The sequence below is a fragment of the Bufo bufo genome, chromosome 2 (genome assembly GCF_905171765.1).
Source record: "Bufo bufo chromosome 2, aBufBuf1.1, whole genome shotgun sequence".
In the NCBI taxonomy this organism is placed as follows: domain Eukaryota; kingdom Metazoa; phylum Chordata; class Amphibia; order Anura; family Bufonidae; genus Bufo; species Bufo bufo.
In genome coordinates this window covers 238187634-238204196 of record NC_053390.1, presented here as the reverse complement: position 1 = coordinate 238204196, position 16563 = coordinate 238187634, and the positions used below count along the sequence as shown (strand labels likewise).

The 16563-nt window shown below is 42.0% G+C and overlaps 1 protein-coding gene across 4 annotated transcripts in view; it reads right to left on the bottom strand.

Moving 5' to 3' along the window:
* Positions 1-16563, bottom strand: part of LOC120988662 (E1A-binding protein p400-like) — a 194341-nt gene that overhangs the window by 60445 nt on the left and 117333 nt on the right. For all 4 annotated transcript variants that reach the window (XM_040416268.1, XM_040416267.1, XM_040416269.1 and 1 more), the window contains 2 exons: positions 14219-14393; positions 152-288 (listed from right to left, as the gene is read on the bottom strand). In XM_040416268.1, coding sequence (XP_040272202.1) covers positions 152-288; positions 14219-14393 — 312 coding nt within the window. The remainder of the gene's footprint in view (positions 1-151; positions 289-14218; positions 14394-16563) is intronic.

The window sequence follows — 16563 nt, the reverse complement described above, 5'->3', positions numbered from 1 at the left end:
TGATACATACTCCCCAACAGCGTCCCAATACCATGTACAGCGGACCTCCTCACAAAATTTGTTTTAACTTAAAAAAGTTACGTTTTAAATCGGCTGCCCTTCAGTACGCATACTAATACTTTTAACTAAGATTCACAAAGTAAAATGGTACCCTGGTTGTAGAATGACATCCTCATATAACGCTTTCTGGCGGTTGGAAAGACGACACTTGAGAACATGCTCATATTTTTTCGTTAGTTGCTTCTCAACATCTTTTTTGCATCTTCGTAATATAAAAGGTCGTACAGTCTATAAAACACAAAATAAAAGGCATCATAAAACAGGCCCAGAACTGTTATTAGACTTCCCGCACATCTATGCCTTCTTCATCCATGACCGTGCTTCTCCTTCACACCACCCTGCATTGGACTGTATGTTATTTGCCAGGGAGTGTATAAGAATATTCACTAATAGCACTGGTGGACACATAAGTACCTAGTGCATTTCACTAGAAAAGGTTGGTGACAGGCATAATGACCGATATACTAAATTTGTGCTGAAACCATGTTTCCAATGGCAAGAAGTGAAGGCGAAGGGAGAACACTGCGCATGCACCACCACCTCTCCATTCAACGCTATGGGACAGCTGGATATAGCCGAACCAGATCTAAGCTATTTTTAGAACTTCCATAGCAGTGAACAGAAGGTGGCTGCTCTTCCTTTACTTAGATAGGCCCTGTTCTGGAGATAGGAGCGGGTGGTGCCAGAGGTGAGGCCCACATCTATCTGACATTAATGGCATATCCTAGCAATATGCCATCAGTGACCCACAGTAGAATATGTCAGGGAGCTCCAAAACTGATTTTCTTAAAGGGGTTGTCTCATCATAGACAATGGGGGCATATCGCTAGGATATGCCCCCATTGTCTTATAGGTGCAGGTTCCACCGCTGGGACCCACAACCTATATCGAGAACGGAGCCCGGCAAGGTGGTGGCTGGAGGACTCAGGTCCGGCCACCACCAAGCTGGCTCCCCATAGAAGTGAATGGCGCCGTTCCGCACATGCGTGGCCCCTGCTCCCATTAATTTCCATAGGGCCCACGGGGCTCCGTTCTCAATATAGGTGCGGGTCCCAGAAGTGGAACCTGCACCTATAAGACAATGGGGGCATATCCTAGCGATATGCCCCTATTGTCCATGATGAGACAACCCCTTTAATAAAGTAATTCAATGAGTTTACAAAAGAGAGATTTATACAGCTCCCCTTAAACACAATAATATGGGGTGCCTGGTTGTGGCTGTAGACAACCAGAAGGTTATCATTTAACCCTATGACCTTGAAGGGACACATAGGATTTGGAGCTCTGCATCAAAAACCTTTAAAAACATATATAAAATGAATCAGCCTGCTTCAATGTTAAAAACAAACCATAGGTACACTTTAATGTAATGAAATGCTAAGGCCTCATGCACACATCCGTGTCTGTATTTGTGCAGAAAAATAAAATACAGGAGCTTCCTTGTGCATTCCATATTTCTCTCGCTTACATCAATAGAAAGTGCTACTCTCATCTGCAACTACGGACAAGTAGAAAACCTACGTTGGGCCTGCCAAAACTATAGATGTGTACATGGCCCCATAGAAATGAATGAGTAGGCTTGCTATCTGTGAAAAATGTGGCTTGCGCACTGAGAAAAATAGGTGAATGAGTGAACATGCAATAAGAGAGAGAAAAAAAGAGTGAGAGTTAATCTGATCCTTTGGGAGGGGTTCTTCCCAAAGAGAAAAGAAAAACTAGAGGCGCCAATGGTGATGGGAAGCGAGGCGAAAGCTGTGAATGTGTTGGAATAAGTCGGTAAAGTGGAAAGGTGGTACACTGTAAGTGAAAGCTTAAGAGGGAGGCAGCTGTAAAGTCAATCAACGGGGGCAAGTAGCCCACGTGTACTATCATTTTGTTGGTGAAAAGGGAAAGAACGGAGGATGTGAACAAATTACTGAGTGTGTGAAAACTCTAGTGGTCGTAACTGTCCCCCAAGGAACAAAAACCAAAAGGAAGAGGGAAAAAGAAATGGACAAAGTGCCAACCTCACATATGTACCAAGGAGTTAGGTTATGTTACTCAAATGGGTAGAGTTTCTCCCATAACCAAACTCAATTGGGGGTCACCACATAGTGGATTACAGATTATTAATAGTACGCAATTATGTAAACCGTAAAACATAAAGGCTTAAAACATATGATAAATCTATAGAGAAAAAAAAAACTATAGAGAAAAAATATATAAAAAACAGCATGCTAAAAACATGTTAAGTTATCAGAGTGTTTACTCACTTCACTGGGGGGTAGTCTGTGGGATAAACTCAAGACACCCAACAAACCAATCCCCCCTAGCCAGAATCGCCTGTAGAGTCGCAGATATCGATGGCAGCCAGTCACACAGGGGCTTCTTAGCAATATCTTTATTCCAGATTCTGCTCAATGCGTTTCGGGGTGATCCCGCTTCATCAGGAGCAATACAATAAGAAGAAGAAATACATATACACAACAGAATGGTTTCTTTAAATAGTTTTAAAAAAACGCCAAAAAGTGTGGTGGTGTGGTTATAGGGTGTCATTTCCGTTTTCCAGATGCGTTCCACGCTGAAACGCACCAGAAATCCTCTTTTTAGTCTATACTTCCTGTTTCCGATGCGTTCCACCCTGGAACCCATCGGTAAAATCTAATTAAAATAGTGGTATTCCTCTATAAATAATGTTCTATTTTATTTTATTTCCCTCAGGTGTATGTTCTTTGGTGGTATAATGAGGGAATGTCTCCTATATCAGGGCGGAGGGCATGTATAAGGGAGCGGCCGATAACTAGCCGGCGGGAGGACTTCCGGTGCACAATGCACTCCAAGCTGGAACACACCGCGGCCTCAACCTATCAACACAGGCCGGAGATCGTTTCCTGCTTCTGATGCGCTCCACCACAGGTTGATTTTAATCAGTGTTAGTATTTAGCTTGGCCCGATCCCCCCCACTCACTGAGGCCATCTGGCACCAGGAGAGAGATAGTGTGTGGACTCTCATTGCAGTCCTTGGTGACCATGTGGCGCCAGGGGTGGGGTGGAGTGGGCCCGGCGTGCATGCTGGTAACTGCTTTCCCTGGATGTAATGGAGGCCATTTTGGCACCGAAAATGACGGAAATTCAGGCGGATCCAGCATGTAAGTGGAACCTACACTTTCTGAATTTTATGATAGCCGCTATGGCACATAACAGGTATATTTAGTGTTAGGAACCCGTCTAACTAGAGATTGCCTTGACGTTCGGCAGGCGGGCTCAAATAATTTTGTACAAAATGATTTGCTAAGTATCTCTAACTTATTAGTTCAGCATTTGCTATTAGGATGCAATTTTGTACTTTATTTGATTTGCAGTGAGCTGTTGCATTGCTTATTTTGTTTAACAGTCTTGTTCTCAGCCATAGCAACGTGCCCCTGCGCATTGGGATGTGCTGACTGACCCCCTTTTCTTTGCTCCACCTTGGAACGCATCGGACCGCCGCTTTCAATGCTCTTAGGACGGAAGGGGCTGGGCCGATATTGCAACATTTACATCTGTTAATACCGCATGGAAATGCCCCTCTTTTCAGAGACAGATTTAGTGGAAGTGATCGGTGGTGGTGTGTGTTCCCGTCAGATGTCCTCTTGGAACATGAAGGGGTTAGAATGTTCTTAAGGGTTCTGGCTCGACGGAAAGTAAGACCAGGTTGGTCAGGGATTGTTTTCCCTAAAATCTGATCTTTTCTAAGGATTGGCCAATATTTAGCAAGGAGCTGTCTGATCTTATGATTTTTGGGGTTATATTGTGTGATCAAGTTAAGGAGCGGTCGACGCAAGGAATCGGTACTTTTGATTTTTGTCTTGAGGCAGTCTTTTTGGTCTTCTTTTAGGATCCTCAAAGTTGAATCTTTAATAATATTCGAGGGGTACCCTTTTTCTTTGACTCTTGTCCCTAAGTTAATTTGTTCCTTTAGTATCGTCTCATATGAGCAGTTCCTTCTAATGCGTTTCATTTGACTGTATGGAATATTGGTTTTCCACTCATGGTGGTGATAGCTCTTAAAATCTAGGTAGCTGTTAGCATCCACGTTTTTAAAATGTGTTTTGGTAGATATCATATTGTTTGTGCTGCTCAGATGGAGATCTAGAAATATCACCTCATTCGAATGGTGTTCTAGTGTAAGGGTGATGTTCCAGTTATTACAATTTACCTCTTCGATGAGTGATATTAGATCTCTAATCTCTCCATCCCAAATCATAATAATGTCATCGATGTATCTCTTATAGAATCTAATGTTGGGGTGTCTAAGGAAGCCTATATGGTTTTCGAAGGAACCCATAAAGAGATTTGCATATAAAGGGGCGAATTTTGTCCCCATTGCCGTACCCCTTTCTTGTAAATATATGGTTTTATCATATGTAAAGTAATTGTGACAGAGGATGAACTCTATTGATTTTAAGATGAAATCTCTCTGTGTTTGTGGCATTCGGTAATCGGCATCAAGGAATTCCTTAACTGATCTAATACCTAGTTCATGTATTATATTACTATAGAGAGATGTGACATCGAGCGTAGCCCATGAATTTTTTTTTTACCATTGTACTTCTTCAAGTGTTTCAATTAGGTGAGAGGTATCCCATAAATAGGCGGGTAGCTCTAATACATATCTCTGAAGAAGGTGGTCGATGTATTCTGATAGGTTGGATGTTAGGGAGCTGATACCTGATATGATCGGTCTACCTAGCGGTTGGGATAGGGATTTGTGTATTTTTGGTAGGAAGTAGAATCGAGCTGTAGTAGGGTGAGGTGTCTTCAAAAAGTTTCTTTCATTTTTATCAAGGACTCCTGTCTCAAAACCTAAGTCGGTCAATTCAAAAAGGGCTTTCTTAAATTCTTTGGAGGGATCTTGTTTTAATGGTTTATAATAGTTCTCGTCGGATAGAATTCTGAGGGATTCTTCATGGTAGTAACCAGAATCCATAATGACGATCCCCTCCTTTATCTGCACTTTTAATAACTATATCTCTGTTCTTTTGAAGAGTTTTTATGGCCAGAGTTAGTTCGGGATTCAGGTTCCCAGATTCTTGGTTTTGAGTGTTCACTGTAGTAAGGGTCTTCTTAAGTTCCTCCATTACCATATTGTAAAAGCTTGGGATATGGGGGCCTCTACTTTCCAATGGGTAAAATGTTGATTTTTTTTGTGAGGTAAGATCGTATCAGGGTTGGGGTTGGGGGACCTATCGAGTTGTCTTCTGATTTTGTTGGAGCACTTACCGTGAGTGGGGGATTATTGATTGGGGTTGCTATTTTTAAGGCATCCTTTATGGTAAAGTGACATTGGAGTGTTAGTTTTCTGATAAATTGATTTATATCTACGAAAAATTCAAATGGGTCAGGTTTGTTGGTTGGACAGAAAGATAGGCCTTTACTGAGTAACTCTATTTTGTTTCGTTTAAGTGTATATTTTGATGAGTTGAAAATGCCCTTTTCTTTTATTTCATCTCTTTCTGTTCTTCTGAGAGGGTTGGGGGTGGAATGGTCTTTGATCTGGGTCTTTTGCATGATGGTGTATCTATTTTTATTCTTGGATCATTTTTATTAGCCATACATTAAAAAACACAGAACTGGTAAGAAAAACTCCTTACAATTTCATACAAATCAATTTTTACCTCCTCTGCTTCCTCTCTTTCAGGGCACATTTTTTATGTGATTTTTTATATATGTGACTTTTTAAAGAATTTTATAAAACTCATAAATCTATATATTTTAACAACCCCCTGCTCATCTCCCCCTGCTTGTTTCTATATTTTTCTACATATACACTATGTTCTATACAAATATTTTTTTTTCTTTTCTAGTTTTAGATAACTATGGAATATTACACTTTACAACTAACCGACAAAAGAACAGGATAGAAATGAACATATGGGGTTATGATCAAATGATATATCTATGTACACATGTATGTACTTATTTATTTATCTATGTATTTATTTATTTTCTCACATAATTATTCATCCACTTAAGCAATTATCTATCCAAATCACAGGATAGACTCTTATCGTATTACACCAATATTTATATCTGTTTTTAAATTGCTATATATTTATTTGAGCAATATTGAACATATATTTACTTTTGATATGTGTAGTATCAAGAAAAAGCCTTTATATATACAGTTGCAAGAAAAAGTATGAGAACCCCTTGGAATGATTTGGATTTCTGCACAAATTGGTCATAAAATGTGATCTGATCACTACAATAGACAATCACAGTCTGCTTAACCACTTGCCGCCACGCTAACGCCGAAAGGCGTCATCGTGGCGGCGCTCCCAGGTCACACTAGGTAGCTCAGTAATATGTAGCACCAAACACCACTACACTACACCCCCCCCCTGTCACTTATTAACCCCTTATTAACCCCTGATCACCCCATATAGACATCCTGATCACCCCGCTGTCATTGATCACCCCCCTGTCATTGATCACCCCCTTGTAAGGCTCCATTCAGACGTCCGTATGATTTTTACGGATCCACTGATACATGGATCGGATCCGCAAAACACATACGGACGTCTGAATGGAGCCTTACAGGGGGGGGATCAATGACGGGGGTGATCACCCCATATAGACTCCCTGATCACCCCCCTGTCATTGATCACCCCCCTGTCATTGATCACTCCCCTGTAATGCTGCATTCAGATGTCCGTATGTTTTTTACGGATCCACGGATACATGGATCGGATCCGCAAAACACATACAGACGTCTGAATGGAGCCTTATAGGGGGGTGATCAATGACAGGGGGGTGATCACCCCATATAGACTCCCTGATCACCCCCCTGTCATTGATCACCCCCCTGTCATTGATCACCCCCCTGTAAGACTGCATTCAGATGTCCGTATGTTTTTTTACGGATCCACGGATACATGAATCGGATCCGCAAAACACATACGGACATCTGAATGGAGCCTTATAGGGGGGTGATCAATGACAGGGGGGTGATCACCCCATATAGACTCCCTGATCACCCCCCTGTCATTGATCACCCCCCTGTCATTGATCACCCCCCTGTAAGGCTGCATTCAGATGTCCGTATGTTTTTTACGGATACATGGATCGGATCCGCAAAACACATACGGACATCTGAATGGAGCCTTATAGGGGGGTGATCAATGACAGGGGGGTGATCGCCCCATATAGACTCCCTGATCACCCCCCTGTCATTGATCACCCCCCTGTCATTGATCACCCCCCTGTAAGGCTCTATTCAGATGTCCGTATGTTTTTTACGGATACATGGATCGGATCCGCAAAACACATACGGACATCTGAATGGAGCCTTATAGGGGGGTGATCAATGACAGGGGGGTGATCACCACATATAGACTCTCTGATCACCCCCCTGTCATTGATCACCCCCCTGTCATTGATCACCCCCCTGTAAGGCTCCATTCACACATTTTTTTGGCCCAAGTTAGCGGAATTATTATTTTTTTTCTTACAAAGTCTCATATTCCACTAACTTGTGTCAAAAAATAAAATCTCACATGAACTCGCCATACCCCTCACGGAATCCAAATGCGTAATATTTTTTAGACATTTATATTCCAGACTTCTTCTCACGCTTTAGGGCCCCTAGGCAGTATAAATACCCCACATGTGACCCCATTTCGGAAAGAAGACACCCCAAGGTATTCCGTGAGGGGTATATTGAGTCCATGAAAGATTGAAATTTTTATCCCAAGTTAGCGGAAAGGGAGACTTTGTGAGAAAAAAAATAAAAAATCAATTTCCGCTAACTTGTGCCAAAAAAAAAAAATTTCGATGAACTCGCCATGCCCCTCATTTAATACCTTGGGGTGTCTTCTTTCCATAATGGGGTCACATGTGGGGTATTTATACTGCCCTGGCATTTTAGGGGCCCTAAAGCGTGAGAAGAAGTCTGGGATCCAAATGTCTAAAAATGCCCTCATAAAAGGAATGTGGGCCCTTTTGCGCATCTAGGCTGCAAAAAAGTGTCACACATCTGGTATCGTTGTACTCAGGAGAAGTTGCGGAATATGTTTTGGGGTGTCATTTTACATATACCCATGCTGGGTGAGATAAATATCTTGGTCAAATGCCAACTTTGTATAAAAAATGGGAAAAGTTGTCTTTTGCCGAGATATTTCTCTCACCCAGCATGAGTATATGTAAAAAGACACCCCAAAACACATTGCCCAACTTCTCATAAATACGGCGATACCACATGTGTGACACTTTTTTGCAGCCTAGGTGGGCAAAGGGGCCCACATTCCAAAGAGCACCTTTAGGATTTCACAGGTCATTTACCTACTTACCACACATTAGGGCCCCTAGAATGCCAGGGCAGTATAACTACCCCACAAGTGACCCCATTTTGGAAAGAAGACACCCCAAGGTATTCCGTGAGGGGCATGGCGAGTTCCTAGAATTTTTAATTTTTTGTCACAAGTTAGCGGAAAATAAGGTTGTTTTTTTTTGTTTGTTTTTTCTTACAAAGTCTCATATTCCACTAATTTGTGACAAAAAATAAAAACTTCCATGAACCCACTATGCCCATCACGAAATACCTTGGGGTGTCTTCTTTCCAAAATGGGGTCACTTGTGGGGTAGTTATACTGCCCTGGCATTTTAGGGGCCCGAATGCGTGAGAAGTGGTTTGAAATCAAAATCTGCAAAAAATGGCCAGTGAAATCCGAAAGGTGCTCTTTGGAATGTGGGCCCCTTTGCCCACCTAGGCTGCAAAAAAGTGTCACACATCTGGTATCACCGTACTCAGGAGAAGTTGGGCAATGTGTTTTGGGGTGTCTTTTTACATATACCCATGCTGGGTGAGAGAAATATCTTGGCAAAAGACAACTTTTCCCATTTTTTTATACAAAGTTGGCATTTGACCGAGATATTTATCTCACCCAGCATGGGTATATGTAAAATGACACCCCAAAACACATTGCCCAACTTCTCCTGAGTACGGCAATATGACATGTGTGACACTTTTTTTGCAGCCTAGGTGGGCAAAGGGGCCCACATTCCAAAGAGCACCTTTCGGATTTCACCGGCCATTTTTTACAGATTTTGATTTCAAACTACTTCGCACGCATTTGGGCCCCTAAAATGCCAGGGCAGTATAACTACCCCACAAGTGACCCCATTTTGGAAAGAAGACACCCCAAGGTATTTCGTGATGGGCATAGTGAGTTCATGGAAGTTTTTATTTTTTTGTCACAAGTTAGTGGAATATGAGACTTTGTAAGAAAAAAAAAATCAAAAAAAATATCATAATTTTCCGCTAACTTGTGACAAAAAATAAAAAGTTCTATGAACTCACTATGCCCATCAGCGAATACCTTAGGGTGTCTACTTTCCGAAATGGGGTCATTTGTGGGGTGTTTGTACTGTCTGGCCATTGTAGAACCTCAGGAAACATGACAGGTGCTCAGAAAGTCAGAGCTGCTTCAAAAAGCGGAAATTCACATTTTTGTACCATAGTTTGTAAATGCTATAACTTTTACCCAAACCATTTTTTTTTTACCCAAACATTTTTTTTTTATCAAAGACATGTAGAACAATAAATTTTGAGAAAAATTTATATATGGATGTCGTTTTTTTTGCAAAATTTTACAACTGAAAGTGAAAAATTTCATTTTTTTGCAAAAAAATCGTTAAATTTCGATAAATAACAAAAAAAGTAAAAATGTCAGCAGCAATGAAATACCACCAAATGAAATCTCTATTAGTGAGAAGAAAAGGAGGTAAAATTCATTTGGGTGGTAAGTTGCATGACCGAGCAATAAACCGCTAAAGTTGTGGAGTGCCGATTTGGAAAAAAGGGCCTGGTCACTAGGAGGGTATAAACCTGTGGTCCTTAAGTGGTTAAACTAATAACACACAAAGAATTAAATGTTACCATGTTTTTATTGAACACACCATGTAAACATTCACAGTGCAGGTGGAAAAAGTATGTGAACCCCTAGACTAATGACATCTCCAAGTCCAATCAATGAGATGAGATTGGAGGTGTTGGTGACAGCTCCCCTGCCCTATAAAAAACACACACCAGTTCTGGGTTTGCTTTTCACAAGAAGCATTGCCTGATGTGAATGATGCCTCGCACAAAAGAGCTCTCAGAAGACCTACGATTAAGAATTGTTGACTTGCATAAAGCTGGAAAGGGTTATAAAAGTATCTCCAAAAGCCTTGCTGTTCATCAGTCCACGCTAAGACAAATTGTCTATAAATGGAGAAAGTTCAGCACTGCTGCTACTCTCCCTAGGAGTGGCCGCCCTGTAAAGATGACTACAAGAGCACAGCGCAGACTGCTCAATGAGGTGAAGAAGAATCCTAGAGTGTCAGCTAAAGACTTACAAAAGTCTCTGGCATATGCTAACATCCCTGTTAGTCAATCTACGATACGTAAAACACTAAACAAGAATGGATTTCATGGGAGGATACCACAGAGGAAGCCACTGCTGTCCAAAAAAACCATTGCTGCACGTTTACAGTTTGCACAAGAGCACCTGGATGTTCCAAAGCAGTACTGGCAAAATATTCTGTGGACAGATGAAACCAAAGTTGAGTTGTTTGGAAGAAACACACAACACTATGTGTGGAGAAAAAGAGGCACAGCACACAAACATCAAAACCTCATCCCAACTGCGAAGTATGGTGGTGGAGGCATCATGGTTTGGGGCTGCTTTGCTGCGTCAGGGCCTGGACGGATTGCTATCATCAAAGGAAAAATGAATTCCCAAGTTTATCAAGACATTTTGCAGGAGAACTTAAGGCCATCTGTCCACCAGCAGAAGCTCAACATAAGATGGGTGTTGCAACAGGACAACAACCCAATGCATAGAAGTAAATCAACAACAGAATGGCTTAAACAGAAGAAAATACGCCTTCTGGAGTGGCCCAGTCAGAGTCCTGACCTCAACCCGATTGAGATGCTGTGGCATGACCTCAAGAAAGCGATTCACACCAGACATCCCAAGAATATTGCTGAAGTGAAACAGTTCTGTTAAAAGGAATCGTCAAGAATTACTCCTGACCGTTGTGCACGTCTGATCTGCAACTACAGGAAACGTTTGGTTGAAGTTATTGCTGCCAAAGGAGGTTCAACCAGTTATTAAATCCAAGGGTTCACATACTTTTTCCACCTGCACTGTGAATGTTTACATGGTGTGTTCAATAAAAATATGGTAATTATTTGTGTGTTATTAGTTTAAGCAGACTGTGATTGTCTTTTGTTGTGACTTAGATTAAGATCAGATCACATTTTATGACCAATTTGTGCAGAAATCCATATCATTCCAAAGGGTTCACATACTTTTTCTTGCAACTGTATATATACATATATATATATACAGTGGGATGCGAAAGTTTGGGCAACCTTGTTAATCATCATGATTTTCCTGTATAAATCGCTTGGATGTTACGATAAAAAATGTCAGTTAAATATATCATATAGGAGACACACACAGTGATATTTGAGAAGTGAAATGAAGTTTATTGGATTTACAGAAAGTGTGCTATAATTGTTTAAACAAATGTAGGCAGGTGCATAAATTTGGGCACCACAAAAAAGAAATGAAATCAATATTTAGTAGATCCTCCTTTTGCAGAAATTACAGCCTCTAAACGCTTCCTGTAGGTTCCAATGAGAGTCTGGATTCAGGTTGAAGGTATTTTGGACCATTCCTCTTTACAAAACATCTTTAGTTCATTCAGGTTTGATGGCTTCCGAGCATGGACAGCTCTTTTTAAGTCACACCACAGATTTTCAATTCTATTCAGGTCTGGGGACTGAGATGGCCATTCCAGAACGTTGTACCTGTTCCTCTGCATAAATGCCTTAGTGGATTTTGAGCAGTGTTTAGGGTCGTTGTCTGGTTGAAAGATCCTGCCCCGGCGCAGCTTCAGCTTTGTCACTGATTCCTGGACATTGGTCTCCAGAATCTGCTGATACCGAGTGGAATCCATGCGTCCCTCAACTATGACAAGATTCCCAGTCCCTGCACTGGCCACACAGCCCCACAGCATGATGGAACCACTACCATATTTTACTGTAGGTAGCAGGTGTTTTTCTTGGAATGCTGTGTTCTTTTTCCTCCATGCATAACGCCCCTTGTTATGGCCAAATAACTCTTTTAGTTTCATCAGTCCACAGCACCTTATTCCAAAATGAAGCTGGCTTGTCCAAATGTGCTTTAGCCCACCTCAAGCGGCACTTTTTGTGCTGTGGGCAGAGAAAAGGCTTCCTCTGCATCACTCTCGCATACAGCATCTCCTTGTGTAAAGTGCGCCGAATGGTTGAACGATGCACAGTGACTCCATCTGCAGCAAGATGATGTTGTAGGTCTTTGGTGCTGGTCTGTGGGTTGACTCTGACTGTTCTCACCATTCTTCGCTTCTGTCTATCCGCGATTTTTCTTGGTCTGCCACTTCGAGACTTAACTTGAACTGAGCCTGTGGTCTTCCATTTCCTCAATATGTTCCTAACTGTGGAAACAGACAGCTGAAATCTCTGAGACAGCATTCTGTATCCTTCCCCTAAACCATGATGGTGAACAATCTTTGTCTTTAGGTCATTTGAGAGTTGTTTTGAGACCCCCATGTTGCTACTCTTCAGAGAAAATTAAAAGAGGAGGGAAACTTACAATTGACCCCCTTAAATACTCTTTCTCATAATTGGATTCACCTGTGTATGTAGGTCAGGGGTCACTGAGCTTACCAAGCCAATTTGAGTTCCAATAATTAGTTCTAAAGGTTTTGGAATCAATAAAATGACAACAGTGCCCAAATTTATGCACCTGCCTAATTTTGTTTAAACAACTATAGCACACTTTCTGTAAATCCAATAAACTTCATTTCACTTCTCAAATATCACTGTGTGTGTCTCCTATATGATATATTTAACTGACATTTTTTATCGTAACAACCAACGATTTATACAGGAAAATCATGACGATTAACAAGGTTGCCCAAACTTTCGCATCCCACTGTATATATATGCCTCCTATGATGTAATATACAATGGCTAGGATATGTCTACTGTATACATATTGCCTAATATACGTATAATCTCAAACAATCTATTCCCCACCCAATAATATAGTGAGGGGCGTATCGGCCCAGTCCCTCCCGTCCTCCGAGCATTTTAAGCGCATCAGAAGCAGGTGGAGCGCATCAGAAGCAGGAAACGATCTCCGGCCTGTGTTGATAGGTTGAGGCCGCAGTGCGTTCCAGCTTGGAGCGCATCCGCACCGGAAGTCCTCCCGCCGATTAGTTATCGGCCGCTCCCGCTCCCTTATACATGCCCTCCGCCCTGATGTAGGAGACATTCCCCCATTATACCACCAAAGAACATACACCTGAGGGAAATAAAATATGATTTATAGAGGAATACCACTATTTTGATTAGATTTTACTGATGCGTTCCAGGGTGGAACGCATCGGAAACAGGTAGTATAGACTAAACAGAGGATTTCAGGTGCGTTCCAGCATGGAACGCATCTGGAAACCAAAAATGACACCCTATAACCACACCTCCACACTTTTTGGCGTTTTTTTAAACTATTTAAAGACAAAGAAACCATTCTGTTGTGTATATGTATTTCTTCTTATTATTGTATTGCTCCTGATGAAGCGGGATCACCCCGAAACGCATTGAGCAGAATCTGGAATAAAGATATTGCTAAGAAGCCCCTGTGTGACTGGCTGCCATCGATATCTGCAACTCTACAGGCGATTCTGGCTAGGGGGGATTGGTTTCTTGGGTGTCTTGAGTTTATCCCACAGACTACCCCCCAGTGAAGTGAGTAAACACTCTGATATCTTAACATGTTTTTAGCATGCTGTTTTTTATATATTTTTTCTCTATAGTTTTTTTTTCTCTATAGATTTATCATATGTTTTAAGCCTTTTATGTTTTACGGTTCACATAATTGCGTACAATGAATAATCTGTAATCCACTATGTGGTGACCCCCAATTGACTGTGGTTATGGGAGAAACTCTACCCATTTGAGTAACACATGTGAGGCTGGCTCTTTGTCCTTTTCTATTTCCCTCATTCAGTAGGTTGTTCACATCCTCCGTTGTTTCCCCTTTCCCCAACAAAATGAATGAGTGAGCATCAGCCCCAAGGGACATTTTATTATAAAACAACCGACCTTATGCAACATGATGAAAAGCTTGTGGTAATTCTCCTGGCTTTCTTCTCCACTGGTTCTTAGTGGGAAATCGAGATAAGACTTGGATATTCCAGGGATTAAAAAATGGACCATAGTCCAGTGATCTATCCATGTATTTTGCAGAGGGGTGTCCCTTAAAAGCAGTCGGTTCTGGCTATAGAAAAAACACAATATATATTTTCAGTTGAGTGAAAAATCAATCAATTAATCATTAAGGATTCTCATCTGTATCATTATTACTTTTACTCTAAGGGTATGTTCACACAGAATTTTTTTTCTGTGGGGATTTCGGAATGGACTCCACATGCGAAATCCATTTGGAAAATGTTCAGATTCTGTCTCCCATTCTTTTTAATGGGTAAATCATGCTGTAGTTCATACGGCAGTTTTTTCGCAGAGTGAATTTAAATTGTGCATCACAGAAAACTGCAACTTGTCCTCTTTTGGTCTGATATTCCAAAGGAAAACCTTGGCCGGATAGCAGCATGTGAATTACCTCCAAGTGAATAAGCCTACATTTGCATGTGAATTCATGGCATGTACAACTACAAACCTGTGGCAGATACCCAAGGGTCAGTCTCAGATTTATGCCACTTATTTCGCTGCAGATTTTTCCAACAGAAAATCTGTCATTTGAACAGACCCTAAGGGCTCACGAACAATCAATCAATTGAATGGGGGGGGGGGGGGGGGGGGTGGCCTGACCGGGCATGTAAGCAGATGCATGGTGTTGAGCTCCTGGCTAAGTGTCCTGTATATCCTCCGTTTACCTGCTGTTTTTCTGGACAACTTACCACTAGCCTGTGTGGAACTGCTTCCCCTGCAACTCGCGGCTAGAAAAGTTTGCCCGCTCCTCGACACTCTCAGCAAGCACCCCAGATCTGGTGGTAGATAAGGCATCTGAACTTACAGACGCCACTGGGAATGTCGGCTTCTGCCCTATACCACTCACAGAGATGGAGGTAAGTACAGTACTGGACATGAGGGCTTCTCCCGAGATAGAACCCACCATCAAGGATGTCTTTGCAGCGGTGGCGCAATGCAATAGGGTTGAATAGGGTTCAATCTTCGTTATATACGCATATGGGGGGTCTCAAGGAGGATATTTTACTTATCAGGCAAGACATGAGGCAAGTGAAGGAGCGGATTGGTGAGATGGAGGGCCGACTAAGTACAATGAAGGATCAGGTACCGCCTGTAAAAAGAGACCTTCAGCGTGTAATACACAATGTCTCACTGCTTATATCTAAATCTGATGATCTTGAGAATAGACTGAGATGTAATAATGTCTGAATAATTGGTGTGCCTGAACACGCTGAGGGAGCTGATGCTGTTACGTTTATGGAGAAATGGCTTGCTGATAAAATTGGAAGAGAGAGACTGTCTCCCCTATTCTCTATTGAGCGGGCTCACAGTGTACCGTCTTGTCCTCCACCACCAGGGGCACCGCCGAGACCTCTTCTGATAAAAATTTTGCATTTTGAAGATCGGAATGCGATTTAGAGAGGGGCCCGAGACTGTGCAGATCTTACTATACCGTAAATGGCAATCGTATATCCTTGTTTCCTAAAAACGAAGAGCACACTTCCTAGATGTCAAAAAGCGACTGAGAGCTCTACAGCTACCCTATTCAATGATCTACCCTACCAGATTGCGTGTGGTGGCAGAAGATACGATGCATATGTTTGATAATCCAGCAGCAGCGTGCCAGTGGCTAGACGCTCATGAGAAGGATCTGCGTGGCAACACTGAGGACACTGAGGACTCTATGTGGTAATTGAGCTGTGTCCAATACTTTGTGGGTTAGCTGGTTACATACCAGTTCCTAATAGGACTCTCTGTTGGATAAATGTTGCACTGGGCAGGGGGAGCTTCTTTATTACCTTCCTTTCAGCCTTTCGTTTCAGCTGCTTTTTGCTGTTCTGTACTGCGGCAGGTTACAATATTGAGATGAGCCAGGTCCCAGCGCTGAGGCAGCACTACTGAGGCAGATTCTATGCTAGTTCTGATAGTCTGTATCTACATTCGGAGATCAGGAAGTTCTTTTACCCCAGCTTCTCCAGTGCAGGGAGAAATATCTGTTTTGTTAGCGGGTTTGTTTAGGTGGGATGGGTGGGTTTGGGCGGGTAGACATTTGCAAGTTAGAGCCGGGGATAAGCAATCTTTTAAGACCCAGAAGTTTTTCACTGAGGGGGAGAGCGCTGGTCACTTACTGGCTACGGTCATCAAAGCACAATCTGGCCCCTCCTGTGTGACCTCTATTAGAAATATACAGGGGGACCTGGTTACTGGGGATAATGATATCTTGGGGGTGTTCCATGCTC